The sequence below is a fragment of the Moschus berezovskii genome, chromosome 14 (genome assembly GCF_049115385.1).
Source record: "Moschus berezovskii isolate FMDL1 chromosome 14, NW_MosBer_1.0, whole genome shotgun sequence".
Lineage (NCBI taxonomy): Eukaryota > Metazoa > Chordata > Mammalia > Artiodactyla > Moschidae > Moschus > Moschus berezovskii.
The window spans coordinates 42,210,766-42,225,310 of NC_142473.1; the positions used below are offsets into that span (position 1 = coordinate 42,210,766).

Consider the following 14,545-nt stretch of genomic DNA (forward strand, 5'->3'; position numbering starts at 1 on the left):
ATATCTCATTGAGTTAGACAAGGCTGGGGCCCATGTGATCAGTTTGGTTAGTTTTCTGTGATTGTGGTTTTCATTCTGTCTGCCCTCTGATGGATGAGGATAAGAGGCTTATGGAAGCTTCCTGATGGGAGAGACTGACTGAGGGGGAATCTGGGTCTTGTTTTGATGGGCGGGGCCATGCTCAGTAAATCTTTAATCCAGCTTTCTGTTGATGGGCGGAGCTGTGTCTCTTCCTTGTTGTTTGACCTGAGGCCAAACTATGGTGGAGGTAATGAAGACAATGGCGACCTCCTTCAAGAGGTCCCTTGCATGCTTTGCTGCATTCAGTGCCCCTGACCCTGAAGCAGGCCATGGTCTACCCACGCCTCCACCAGAGACTCCTGGACATTCCCAGGCAAGTCTGGGTCAGTCTCTGTGGGGTCACTGCTCCTTTCTCCTGGGTCCTGGTGCACACAAGGTTCTGTTTGTGCCCTCCAAGAGTCTGTTTCCCCATTCCTGTGTCCGTTCTGGTGGCTCTATGGTGGGGTTAATGGCGACCTCCTCCAAGAGGGCTTATGTCATCCATACCCAGGTCTGCTGCACCCAGAGCTCCTGCCCCTGCGGCAGGCCACTGCTGGCCCATGCCTTTGCAGGAAACGCTCATGCACGGCTCTGGCCCAGGCTCTGTGGGGTCTCTGGGTCCTGGTGCGCACAAGGTGTTTTTGAGCCTCTGAGTGTCTCTGGTGGGTAAGGAGTTTGATTCTAAACACGATTTCACCCCTCCTACCCTCTTGCTGGGGCTTCTCCTTTGCCCTTGGACACGGGATATCTTTTTTTGGTGGGATACAGCATTCTTCAGTCAACGGTTATTCAGTGAGTTGTAGTTTTGGAGTTCTCGCAGGAGAAGATGAGCACATGGCCTTCTACTCTGCTATCTTATGCCACTGGAAAGGGTGTAATCCCAAAGAATTTCTAATCCCAAAGAAAGGCAATGCCAAAGAATGTTCAAACTACCACAGAATTACAGTCATCTCACATGCTAGCAAAGTCATTCTCAAAATTCTCCAAGCCAGGCTTCAGCAGTATGTGAAGCATGAACTTACAGATGTTCAAGCTAGATTTAGAAAAGGCAGAGGAACCAGAGATCAAATTGCCAACATCCATTGATTGGATCACTGAAAAAGCAGGAGAGTTCCAGAAAAACAGTCTATTTCTGCTTTATTGGCTATGCCAAAGCCTCTGACTGTGTGGATCACAACAGACTGTGGAAAATTCTTAAAGAGATGGGAATACCAGACTACCTGACCTGCCTCCTGAGCAATCTGTATGCTGGTCAAGAAGCAATAGTTAGAACTGGACATGGAACAACAGACTGTATATTGTCACCCTGCTTATTTAACTTATATGCAAAGTACATCTTACGTAATGCTGAGCTGGATGAAGCACAGGATGGAATCAAGATTGCTGGGAGAAATATCAGTAACCTCAGATATGCAGATGACACCATCCTTATGGCAGAAAGTAAAGAAGAACTAAAGAGCCTTTCTTAATGAAAGTGAAAGAGGAGAGTGAACTCAACATTCAGAAAACTAAGATCATGGCATTCAATCCCATGACTTTATGGCAAATAGATAGGGAAACAGTGGAAACAGTGAGAGACTTTATACTTTTGGGCTCCAAAATCACTGCAGATGGTGACTGTAGCCATGAAATTAAAAGACGCTTGCTCCTTGGAAGAAAAACTATGACCAATCTAGATAGCATATTGAAAAGCAGAGACATTTCTTTGCCAACAAAGGTCTGTCTAGTCAAAGCTATGGTTTTTCCAGTAGTCATGTATGGATTTGACAGTTGGACCGTAAAGAAAGCTGAGCACTGAAGAATTGATGCTTTTGAACTGTGGTAGTAGAGAAAACTCTTGAGAGTCCCTTGGACTTCAAGGAGATCTAACCAGTCCATCCTAAAAGAAATCAGTCCAGATTCTTTATGGAAGGACTGATGCTGAAGCTGAAACTCCAATACTTTGGCCACCTGATGGGAAGAACTGACTCATTTGAAAAGACCCTGATGCTGGGAAAGATTGAAGGCGGGAGGAGAAGGGGACGACAGAAGATGAGATGGTTGGATGGCATCACTGACTTGATGGACATGAGTTTGAGTAAACTCTGGGAGTTGGTGATGGACAGGGAGGCCTGGCATGCGGCAGTCCATGGAGTTGCAAAGAGTCAGACAGGACTGAGCGACTGAACTGAACTGAACTGTTTTTTAAAACCATAAATTTATAGTTTAGACTGTTTTTATCATGAAGAAATAGTATTCAGCTTAAGATTTTCAAAGAAATAATAGAAAAAACAGAAAATTAGATGTGGATTTTTTTTTGTTTTGTTTTGGCCACAATGTGCAGCTTGTAGGATCTTAGTTCCTACCGAGGGATTGAACCCAGGCAAACAACAGTGAAAGTGTGGAGTCCTAACCACTGAACCACCAGGGAATTCCCTAGATGTGTGGTTTTAAGATACATGTACACTGAACTATATATACTTGGAACTGGGAAATCAGAGCCACCATAAACCCACTGTTTGAATAGGAAAAAGTGGCCCCTTTTTGGTGGGTTTGGCCCATGCCTGGGCATACAGATTGGCCAGTGTAGGCTTATAATCAGGTTCCTGTGCACCGTCTTATAGGTAACTATATGCATATGTTACAAACACGTATCCAAATGCATACATCTCCCTTGGGCTTGCTGTCATCCTTGGATATCTGCTTGACTCACTTCCATCCTCTATGCTTTTATGTATGTCACCTTCTCCCTCAGTGTTTTCCTGACCACTCTTACATCTCTTACCTTGCTAAAGAATTTGTTTGACTCTCCTCAGTAGTATGTAAGGTCCATGAGAAAGAGCCATCTTTGCCACTTTTGTTTACTGATATATCCCTGGCACTTTAGCTCCAGAAGTACATTCATGTTGAGTGAATAGTCATCTGGGAGTATGGGGAAGAAAAGAGAGTATGGAATATAAGATTGTTGCACAGCCTTAAAGACCGTCTTATGTATGGTTAACTTTATCATAAGTTCCAAATTTTGTGCAACTACTGTTGCACAAAAGTTGTTGAAATGTGAATTACATAGGCACCTCAGGTTGACTAGAGAACATGACGAAATTCCAAGTGAACTACATGTTATATAAATATATGTGCCAAAGATATTTTTTTTCTTTATAGTTGATTTAAAGGGAAAATATTCCATAGTAGACATATCAGAACAGCTGAGTGTTCTGTGGAGACTCTGAAATTTTAAGGCAACTAATATCAACAGTATAAGTTTGAGTTTCATGTTTGTCTTCTTAGTTTTGGCTGCTGTAACAAAAATATAGAGAATGAGTACCTTAAACAATAAACGTTTATTGTCACAGATCTAGAGGCTAGGGAGTTCAAGATCAGGGTGCTCACAGAACAGTATCTAGAAAGAGCCTGCTTCCTATAGACTGTAGACTGCTGTCTTCTCCCTGTATCCTCAAAAAACCAAGGGCAATCATCTCTACCCACATCCCTTCTTATAAGGGCACTGAGCTCATTCATGAGGGCTCATGACTTCATTGGGCTTCCCTGGTGGCACAGTGGTAAAGAATCCGCCTGCCAGTGCAGGAGACACCAGTTCGATCCCTCAGTCAGGAAGATCCCCTGGAGAAGGAAATTACCCACTCCCGTATTCTTGCTGGGAAAATCCCATGGGCAGTGAAGCCTGGCAGGCTACAGTCCATGGGGTCAAAAAGAGTCTGACATGATTAGCGAATAAACAACAACAAACTCATTCATGAGGGCTCATGACCTAATTACTTCCCAAAGGCCCCACCGCCTGATCCCACTACCCTGGGAACTGGCAGCACATTCAGTCCTTAGCACCTCCTTTTGGGTTGAGTATTTCCACTACCTCATTCAGGCCATCCTTGCCTCTGCCAGTTGTATTATCAGGTTACATATGCCTTTCATGGGAGTAATTTGTATTCTAAAATCTAGTCTCTTAAAACAGAAAATTTCTAAATCTCGAAGAATAATTTTTCAAGTATGTGTTTAGTTCAGAATAAAAAGTTGTCAATAGAACACACGGTCATTTGTCCTTTGTAAAATAGGCTTGTAGTAGAAGTTGAATAATAAAGTCATCCATGCCTACTTCACCCAGGTTGAATTACACAACATAGATCAGTTTCTTGTGATGGAGATTATAGGTCTTTTCTGCCTGTCCCCAGGGAAGTATAGATAAGTTTATCTGTTTATAGTATTCCATGGCTATTGAGGAGTAAAGAAAAGGGCTTGACTGCCGGGTCTAGTTTTATAGAAAATTTGAAAAAGGATGAATAACCATCTCCTCCCGAACCCCACTCTGCTACCATAGCATTGGATGTAGGACTAATAAAATTTTGTAATAGTTTTATAAAAAGATAATTGGGAGAAAAATTACTAACCATCCCTTTTATTTTTTTTTTTTTAGGCTTACTCAATTCCAGATACGGCCGAGGATGGGTTGATCACAGAAAATTAGCTGTAAATAGCTTTCGCTGCTTTGGATATGGCCAGAAATCTTTTGAATCTAAAATCTTAGAGGAAACCAAATTTTTCACTGATGCTGTTGAAACATACAGTGGTAGCCCTTTTGACTTAAAACAGTTAGTAACAAATGCTGTTTCAAACGTAACCAATCTGGTCATTTTTGGAGCACGATTCACTTATGAAGACACCGATTTTCAGCACATGATTGAGTTGTTTAGTGAAAACGTGGAACTAGCTGCCAGTGCGTCAGTCTTCCTCTACAATGCCTTTCCATGGATTGGCCTCTTACCTTTTGGAAAACATCAGCAACTGTTTAGAAATGCAGCTGTGGTCTATGACTTTCTCTCTAGGCTTATTGAAAAAGCTTCCATCAACAGAAAACCGCAGTTACCTCAGCATTTTGTTGATGCTTATTTAGATGAGATGGAAAGAAGTAAAAATGACCCATCATCTACTTTCTCCAAAGAAAACCTAATTTTCTCTGTGGGTGAGCTCATCATTGCTGGAACTGAAACTACGACTAATGTGCTACGGTGGGCAGTTCTTTTCATGGCCCTTTATCCTAACATTCAAGGTGAGGATTCTCAGGATCTTAAGATCTGTGCTTACATTGAGGGCTCATACATGTTTTATAGTCTTTGGCTGTATACAAAGCATTTTAGTTAGGAACTCCTGCTATGCTATCCAAAAAGAGAAGTAGCGAATAGCTATAAGGTTTTTAAAACTGTTAATTCATGTAAAAACCTCAGATAAAAATCTTACAATACCTGTATTATAAATGAGGGAAAAGGCTAAGTGACTGATTTGCCCACTTCCTTCTAGTTCTAAGCCAGAACCCGAACCCTAGTTTTTTGGGATTTTTTGTTTGTTTGGTTGGTTTGGTTTGGTTTTGGTTACACCATGCAGCATGCAGAATCTTAGTTCCCCAACCAAGGATTGAACCCACGCCCTCTGCAGTGGAAGCATGTAGTCTTTATAGCTGAACTGCCAGGAAAGTCCCAACCCTGGCTTTTTAAAAATTATTGTTTATTTTTAATTGAAGGATGATTGTTTTACAATATTGTGTTGGTTTCTGCCGTACATCAACATGAATCAACCATAGGTAAACACATGTCCCCTGCCTCTTGAACCTCCCTCCTACCTCCCACTCCAGCCCACCTCTCTAGGTTGTTACAGAGCCCAGATTTGAATTCTCACTGACTGTTTACATGTGGTAGTCTATATGTTTCCATACTACTCTCCATTTGTCCCACCCTCTCCTTACCCCCAACCCTGTACCCACAAGTCTGTTTTCCATGTCTGTGTCTCCATTGAAAGTGAAAGTCACTCAGTTGTGCCCAACTCTTTGTGACCCCATGGATTGTATGTAGCCTGCTAGGCTCCTCTGTCCATGGAATTGACCAGGCCAGAATACTGGAGTGGGTAGCCATTCCCTTCTCCAGGGATCTTCCCAACCCAGGGATAAAACCCAGATCTCCTGCCTTGCAGGCAAATTCTTTACTGTCTGAGCCCCAGGGAAGCCCCTGAGTCCCCATTGCTGCCCTGCACATAGGTTCATCAGTATCCTCTTTCTAGATTCCAAATATATCCATTAATATACAATATTTGTTTTTCTGTTTCAGACTTACCTCACTCTGTATAATAGGCTCTAGGTTCATCCACCTCATTAGAACAGACTCAAATATGTTCCTTTTATTCACTGAGTAATATTCCATTGTATATATATATATATATCACAACTTTATCCATTTATCTGTTGATGGATATTTGGGTTATTTCCATGGCCTAACTGTTGTAAATAGTGCTGCAATGAACATTACCAACCCTGGTTTTTTTTAATTTAAGTTTCTAATGCTTCATTCTTTTACTTGATGAGAGTAATGTTATTCTAATTCTAGATTTGTTTAATTTTTATTACCTATAATGTGTGTTTCACAACACAGTTACTTGTAGTCTTAGGTACTGGTTGTATAAGATATGTGGCATGTATTTAAATAGAACTCCCAGATAATGAAAAATCTGAATCTGAATGTACCCATACCATGTTGGCTGGTTATCGTTTGTTTTATCCTAAAGAGAGGTTACTTTACATATAATTCTAAGAATTGAATAATAATGGGAACACTTTTTCTCTTACAGGACAAGTTCAGAAAGAGATTGATTTAATTATAGGACCCAGTGGGAAGCCTTCTTGGGATGACAAGTGCAAAATGCCTTATACCGAGGCAGTTTTGCATGAAGTTTTAAGATTCTGTAACATAGTGCCATTAGGGATTTTCCATGCAACCTCTGAGGATGCAGTTGTACGTGGTTATTCCATTCCTAAAGGCACAACAGTAATCACAAATCTTTATTCTGTACACTTTGACGAAAAGTATTGGAGAGACCCAGAAATATTCTATCCAGAGCGATTTCTGGACAGCAGTGGATATTTTGCCAAGAAGGAAGCTTTGGTTCCCTTTTCCCTAGGTAAGAAAGCTTTTTCACAGGGGCTTAACTTTAGAACAAAGTATAGTGATGATTCATTATGTATAACATCTTAATATGAAGCATTCTGTTGTATGAATGTTGTATGAACTCTGAAAACAGCATTGACTCTTACAGGAGAGAAACAGTGTCAGACTTTATTATTCTGGGCTCCAAAATCACTGCGGATGCTGATTGCAGCCATGAAATTAAAAGACGCTTACTCCTTGGAAGGAAAGTTATGACCAGCCTAGATAGCATATTAAAAAGCAGAGACATTACTTTGCCAACCAAGGTCCATCTAGTCAAGGCTATGGTTTTTCCAGTGGTCATGTATGGATGTGAGAGTTGGACTGTGAAGAAAGCTGAGCGCCGAAGAATTGATGCTTTTGAACTGTGGTGCTGGAGAAGACTCTTGAGAGTCCCTTGGACTGCACGGAGATCCAACCAGTCCATTCTAAAGGAGATCAGTCCTGGGTGTTCATTGGAAGGACTGATGCTAAAGCTGAAACTCCAGTACTTTGGCCACCTCATGCGAAGAGTTGACTCACTGGAAAACACTCTGATGCTGGGAAGGATTCGGGGCAGGAGGAGAAGGGGACGACAGAGAATGAGATGGCTGGATGGCATCACTGAGTTGATGGACATGAGTTTGAGTGAACTCCGGGAGTTGGTGATGGACAGGGAGGCCTGGCGTGCTGTGATTCATAGGGTCGCAAAGAGTCGGACACGACTGAGCGACTGAACTGAACTGAACTGACTGAACACCTGTTTCTACTCAAATAAACAAGGCATAATTAAGCAGCTAGAAAGTAACGGTTGAGAAGCTCCGGCTTTTTTTTGAAACTCTCTTGTTTGTGAATTTTGACTTGTAATCAAAGATTTGTAAAGCTGGAAGTCAGTAACAGGCACCTTGAGAAACTGAGACCCAGGGACAGGAATGGCATCATAATTTGAAGTGAAACTGGAATCTAGCTCTCCTAACTTTTAATTATTATACCTTATCTCCAAAAATATTGTGTCTCCTGTGAAAAAGTACACAGACCACAAGACCCATGGAAGATGGCTTGGAGAAATCTTTTCACTGGGGAAGGGTACACATACAGTCATTTGACATGAAATGAACTTCTCCCGGGTCAATAGAACTAAGGGTCACACCTTAGATCTTTCATGGCATATCTCAGGCTCCGTTGCAAAGGAAGCAGAGAGTGAAACTAATGAGCTTACAAAAGTACATGACCTGACAGAAGAAGGTAAAAAATGGGCCCTGGGAACCAAAATGCTTGGGCCCATTTCTGTTCTTTGGGGCTTAAGAAAATCCTTTAATAAACATAACTTCCTCTCAGTTCAGTTCAGTTGCTCAGTCATGTCCAAGTCTTTGCGACCCCATGGACCATAGCACGCCAGGCCTCTCTGTCCATCACCAACTCCCAGAATTTACTCAGACTCATGTCCATTGAGTCAGTGATGCCATCCAACCTCTCATCCTCTGTCATCCCCTTCTCCCGCCTTCAATTTTTCCCAGCATCAGGGTCTTTTCCAGTGAGTCAGTTCTTTGCATCAGGTGGCCAAAGTATTGGAGTTTCAGCTTCAACATCAGTCCTTCCAATGAACACTCAGGACTGATCTGCTTTAGGATGGACTGGTTGGATTTCCTTGCAGTTCAAGGGACACTCAAGAGTCTTCTCCAAAACCACAGTTGAAAACCATCAATTCTTCGGCCCTCAGCTTTCTTTATAGTCCAACTCTCACATCCATGCATGACTATTGGAAAAACCGTAGCTTTGACTAGACAGACGTTTGTTGGCAAAGTGATGTCTCTGCTTTTTAATATACTGTCTAGGCTAGTCCTTCTTGCAAAGGAGTAAGCGTCTTTTAATTTCATGGCTGAAGTCACCATCTGCAGTGATTTTGGAGCCCAAAAAAATAAAGTCAGCTACTGTTTCCACTGTTTCCTCATCTTTGCCATGAAGTGATGGGACCGGATGCCATGATCTTAGTTTTCTGAATGTTGAGCTTTAAGCCAACTTTTTCACTCTCCTCTTTCACTTTCATCAAGAGGCTTTTTAGTTCCTCTTCACTTTCTGCCATAAGGGTGGTGTCATCTGCGTATCTGAGATTATTGGTATTTCTCCGGGCAATCTTGATTCCAGCTTGTGCTTCCTCCAGCCTAGCATTTCTCATGATGTACTCTGCATATAAGTTAAATAAGCAGGGTGACAGTATACAGCCTTGACATACTCCTTTTCCTATTTGGAACCAGTCTGTTGTTCCATTGTCCAGTTCTAAGTGTTGCTTCCTGACCTGCATACAGATTTCTCAAGAGGCAGGTCAGGTGGTCTGGTATTTCCATCTCTTTCAGAATTTTTCACAGTTTATTGTGATCCACACGGTCAAAGGCTTTGGCATAGTCAATGAAGCAGAAATAGATGTTTTTCTGGAACTCTGTTGCTTTTTCCATGATCCAGTGGATGTTGGCAATTTGATCTCTGGTTCCTCTACCTTTTCTAAAACCAACTTGAACATCTGGAAGTTCACAGTTCACATATTGCTGAAGCCTGGCTTGGAGAATTTTGAACATGACTTTACTAGCGTGTGAGATGAGTGCAATTGTGCGGTAGTTTGAGCGTTCTTTGGCATTGCCTTTCTTTGGGATTGGAATGAAAACTGACCTTTTCCAGTCCTGTGGCCACTGCTGAGTTTTCCAAATTTGCTGATATATTGAGTGCAGCACTTTTCACAGCATCATCTTTTAGGATTTGAAATAGCTCAACTGGAATTCCATCACCTCCACTAGCTTTGTTCGTAGTGATGCTTCCTAAGGCCCACTTAACTTCCTCTAACATTCTTTAAATACCAGAATTCCTGAAAGATATTTATTAAACATAAGTTTTGGTAAATAATTTAAGAAAACTATTATGCCTGCTTTCTGTTTAGGGAGAAGACATTGTCTTGGAGAACAGCTGGCTCGGATGGAAATGTTCCTGTTTTTCACAACATTGCTTCAGAAGTTTCATTTGCATTTTCCACATGAACTGGTTCCAAATCTGAAGCCCAGGTTAGGCATGACATTGCAACCCCAGCCCTACCTCATCTGTGCAGAAAGACGCTGAAAGTACACAGATGTTTTGTGGAACAAGCTGTTTGCCTCACCCTCACCCTGTGTTTGGACAGGAATCACAGCATCATAAAACCAAATGAACAGAGATGTGTCTTTGAAAACAATACGACCATAATAATATGCATTAGCTATTGTTTAAGTCTTATGACTTATAAGGTGGAATTATCTGAGGAAAACAGAGGTGCAAATGGCAGCTCTTGCTTAAGGTACTAAGAAGGGTACTATTGAGCACCAGGTACCTTGTCATCCATTCTTGACTTCAGCTTGCTCCTTTCTGATCTATTTGCTTCAAATGCCAGTGCTACCTCCTTTCTAATCAGGTATTGTCATTAATAGATTGTGTTACCACACAATCCAGTCCAGTTTCCTAGTGGACTAAAGAAATTAAAACCCAAATAAGTGAGTTTGGACTACAGAGGTATTTTATTAGACACAGTGATAGATGACAATATATATTTATACAGTATATTTAATATAAAACCGGCTAATACTTTAAAGTCTTACTCCCTACTATAGTTTCATAAGAGTTAAATCGTTCTTCCTACATATGAGGGTCCCTATGATATATCCAACCAGTCCATTCTAAAGGAGATCAATCCTGGGTGTTCATTGGAAGGACTGATGCTAAAGCTGAAACTCCAATACTTTGGCCACCTCATGCGAAGAGTTGACTCACTGGAAAAGAGTATGATGCTAGGAGGGATTGGGGGTGGGAGGAGACAGGGACGACAGAGAATGAGATGGCTGGATGGCATCACCGACTCGATGGACATGAGTTTGAGTGAACTCCGGGAGTTGGTGATGGACAGGGAGGCCTGGTGTGCTGTGATTCATGGGGTCACAAAGAGTCGGACACGACTGAGCGACTGAACTGAACTGAACTGATGATATAGAATAATGATATGATAATGATATATAATAATGTATTTAAAATTGACAGGTAGCATGACCTAAATGCTTCATGGTGTAATAAAGATCCTGTTTCTTCACATCCCTCAAGCTTGCTTTCCAGATGATACTACTTTTATCTTTAGGCTGACTTATGGAAGTACATGTTCTTTGCGCATGTCCTTTCAAGATACTGAGCTTGGATTGTTTTGGGGAGAGCAAGGGAGCTTTTCAGATGTTCCCTTAAAACTGTTCTTTGTATCCCATAGATCCTAACTAAGCTATGTGTCCACCCATTAAAACTATGTCTTAGGACTTCCCTGTCGGTCCAGTGGTTAAGACTCTGTGGTTCCAATGCAAGGGACACAGGTTCAATCCCTGGTCAGGGAACCAAGATCCCACGTGATACATGGCCAAAAAACTAAAATAAAAACAAAAAAACCTGTCTTGTGAACATGGAAGCAACCCAAGTGCCCAGTAACAGATGACTGGATTAATAAAACGTGAGATATATATATATATATATATGCTGTTTATTTTCTTTACGTTGCATCTAAGGAAATGTTGTATTTTCCCTAATCAGTACAAACCTGATGAAAATGATTTAAATATATAGATTCAAAACTTGTTAATGTTAGAAGAGGTCTAATCTCACTTGATGTGCTCATTTTATGGCCAAAGAAGTAGGCATTCAGACAGGGAAATGAAGAGCATGGCCCTCTTTCACCTCATCTATGTATTTTTTTAATCTAAACTGTTTATTGGGATGGTTCCTCATTCATCCTGATTCAGAGTGCTTTTAGTGCTTCCATCTGAAGGAATATCCTTTTGTAAGCCTTGTTTTTCCTGCTGTGGGCTGGTGGAGTCCTGCTGACTGTGCCAGAGTCACCTTGTTAACAGTGGTGGTGATCTTAACACCCTTCTAGGCATTTCACATTCATGAGGTAAGAACTGTGGCCCTGTACCAGGTGCTTCTTTTTGTGTATTCTCTTCTCTTCTGAAGAGGGATGAAGGAGCTTCTTTGTAAGATGCACATTCTTGTCAGGAGGTCATCAGACCATCTCTTATTCTTTTTACTCACACCCAATAATTTATACTATGCTTTATAGTTCATATAAGCAACTGAACTGAACTTACAGTTCATAAAGTTGTTTTCACACTGTCAACTCTTGACTATTTTCAGCCAATAACTGGTAAAAATAAAATACTGCAAGTTTAGAAAAATATAAATTAACATGAATTTAGTAAGTAATCCATAATGGACAATATTTCTTTTTTGGAACTACATGGTAACAGACTATCGATCTACTATAGTGAGAATGCCTTCTCTCTGATCAGTCAGTGGTGAGCTACTAACTTAAAATGTTAGAATTCACTTATGGTTCAAGATGGCAACCAGGCATGCTTATTTCTTCTCAACAAGTGCTACTGAAATAACCATAAGGATAGAAATACATAGAAAAAGGGATAAAGGCATTGATGATGGGGTTGGAGGGATATATTAGTGAATCAGCTACGTCCAGGTTCTAAAAGATGGAATGTAAATGGGATTGTATTGAAAGAACCTCAGATAGGACCATGCATAGACAAAGCCTGAGGTAGAGATAGGAGCTCATTCTTCACAGCTGATTATGGAAAAAGCAAGTGGCCAAGGAGAGTAGTTCATAAGGACAGCAAGAGTGGAAAGAAATCATGTTGATGCTCCTGTCCTCACCCTGCTTTCCCTTCTTGTTTGTGCAGCTATCGAATGTGCTCCCAGTGCTAAAGTAAACGTCTGAATAAATTGAATATTATGTCTGGGAGGTAGTGGTGCTCCTACACAGGGATTGGAGCTGTCGATTGGCAGCCCCTTAATTTGGTCTGATTTTGGACCTAAAGTTCTGCATAACCCAAATGATTAATCAGGTAGGAGGGCACATTTCAGTCAACCAAGTGATGACTGGGGAAACATCAGCAAAAGGGCTAGTGTTAAAAATTGAATATATTTAACTGTAGTACTAAGACTAAAACAAAGGTTGGAATAAGTGCAACAAAATAATACGTAAAAGTTTATACTCTGACAGTGTGGAAATAATGTATCTAACAAAAATAAATGAGAGAAAAAAAGGTGGAAAGTAGAATATATTTCACTGCTTCATGTATAATAGTGCGAAGTCAAAGGATATAATTTGACAAATCAAGTAGTAAATGAGTAAATTTAAGAGCCCAAAAGTAAATGGTAGTAATACTGCTTAAAATTGGGTACTGGAGGACACGGTTAGAGGAGAAGCAGATATTATCCAAACATATTATATAAAGGTATAAACATAAAGATGACCACTAAATCAGAAGTGCAGGCCCGCAAAAAAAATAAAAAATACAAGCCTTCCTAAATGTCAGGAGAACTAAAATTAATATTGTAATAAAGAACAGATTATATGAGAGAACTAAATAGGCTTATCTTACCTATTAAAACCGTATTCAAATTGTATCACAGAGATAACTTGATGATATAGTTATGTTGTATATGAGAGACATCTAAAAAAAAAAAGAATATAAGGATGAGTAAGGTCATACCAGGCAAATGCAAGTAGAAAACATGACTCATGATCTTAATAAAACAAGGTAGAATTCAAGGCAGAAAGCATAAGCAAGACAAAGAAATTCACTCTTTAATCCTAAAGACTCTGATTCTAGAAGAAGTTATAATAATTATGAATAACTATTGCACCAAAAAGCATCTTTAATGAAGCAAAAATGGCAAGAAGTACAAGGAAAAATTTATGGATGTATATTAATACTAAGAAACTAATTCACTTCTCTCAGCCTAAGACAAATCAAGTGGATCTCAAAAAATGAAGATAAAGAAGACTATACACTAAGAATTCCCTGGTTGTTCAGTGGTTAGGACTCCACTCTTCCACTGCAGGGAGCACAGGTTCAATCCTTGGTTGGGGAACTAAGATCCTGCCTGCCCTATAGTGAGGCAAAAAAAAAGTCGTCTGTACTACATAATCAGTAAGGTAGAACTGAGGAATACACATCAAATTTTATATCTGATAATAGAGTATGCCATTTTTATACATGTTGATGAAAATTGACCATTCAATGTATCAAAAGTTGAACTTTGAAAAATTTCACAAGTATAAATATTACAGATTTCATTATCTGAACATAAGATAATAAGAATGGGTATTAATAACAATAATAAAACCAAAATTGCCTTCGCATCTTGAAATTAAAATTGTAAAATAATCACTGGACAAGGGGAAAATGCAAACAATAATTGGAGAATTTCTAGAAAACATGATAAAAACATCATGTATGGAATACAGCTGCAGTTGTCTTCAGAAGAAAATTCATAGCCCTATGTACTTGTTTAGATGAAAAAATAAATCTTGAGGATGAGCTAGGCATGCTTTTTTTAAATTAGAAAAACAGCAAACCAAAGGAAAGTAGAAGGAAGAAATGACGAATTCCGGATAAGCAAGAATTAATGAGTTAGACAATAGAAAATATAGGGTGTATCCTTTTTTAAAAAATCCATATGCTAAATCAAGGGTC

The 14,545-nt window shown here is 40.1% G+C and overlaps 1 protein-coding gene across 1 annotated transcript in view; it reads left to right on the plus strand.

The window, feature by feature from the left end:
- Positions 1–13,672, plus strand: part of CYP2R1 (cytochrome P450 family 2 subfamily R member 1) — a 28,078-nt gene extending 14,406 nt beyond the window's left edge. The window contains exons 3-5 of the mRNA XM_055423328.2: positions 4,469–5,101; positions 6,667–6,996; positions 9,931–13,672. Coding sequence (XP_055279303.2) covers positions 4,469–5,101; positions 6,667–6,996; positions 9,931–10,106 — 1,139 coding nt within the window. The 3' untranslated portion in view covers positions 10,107–13,672. The remainder of the gene's footprint in view (positions 1–4,468; positions 5,102–6,666; positions 6,997–9,930) is intronic.
- Positions 13,673–14,545: the final 873 nt, after the last annotated feature.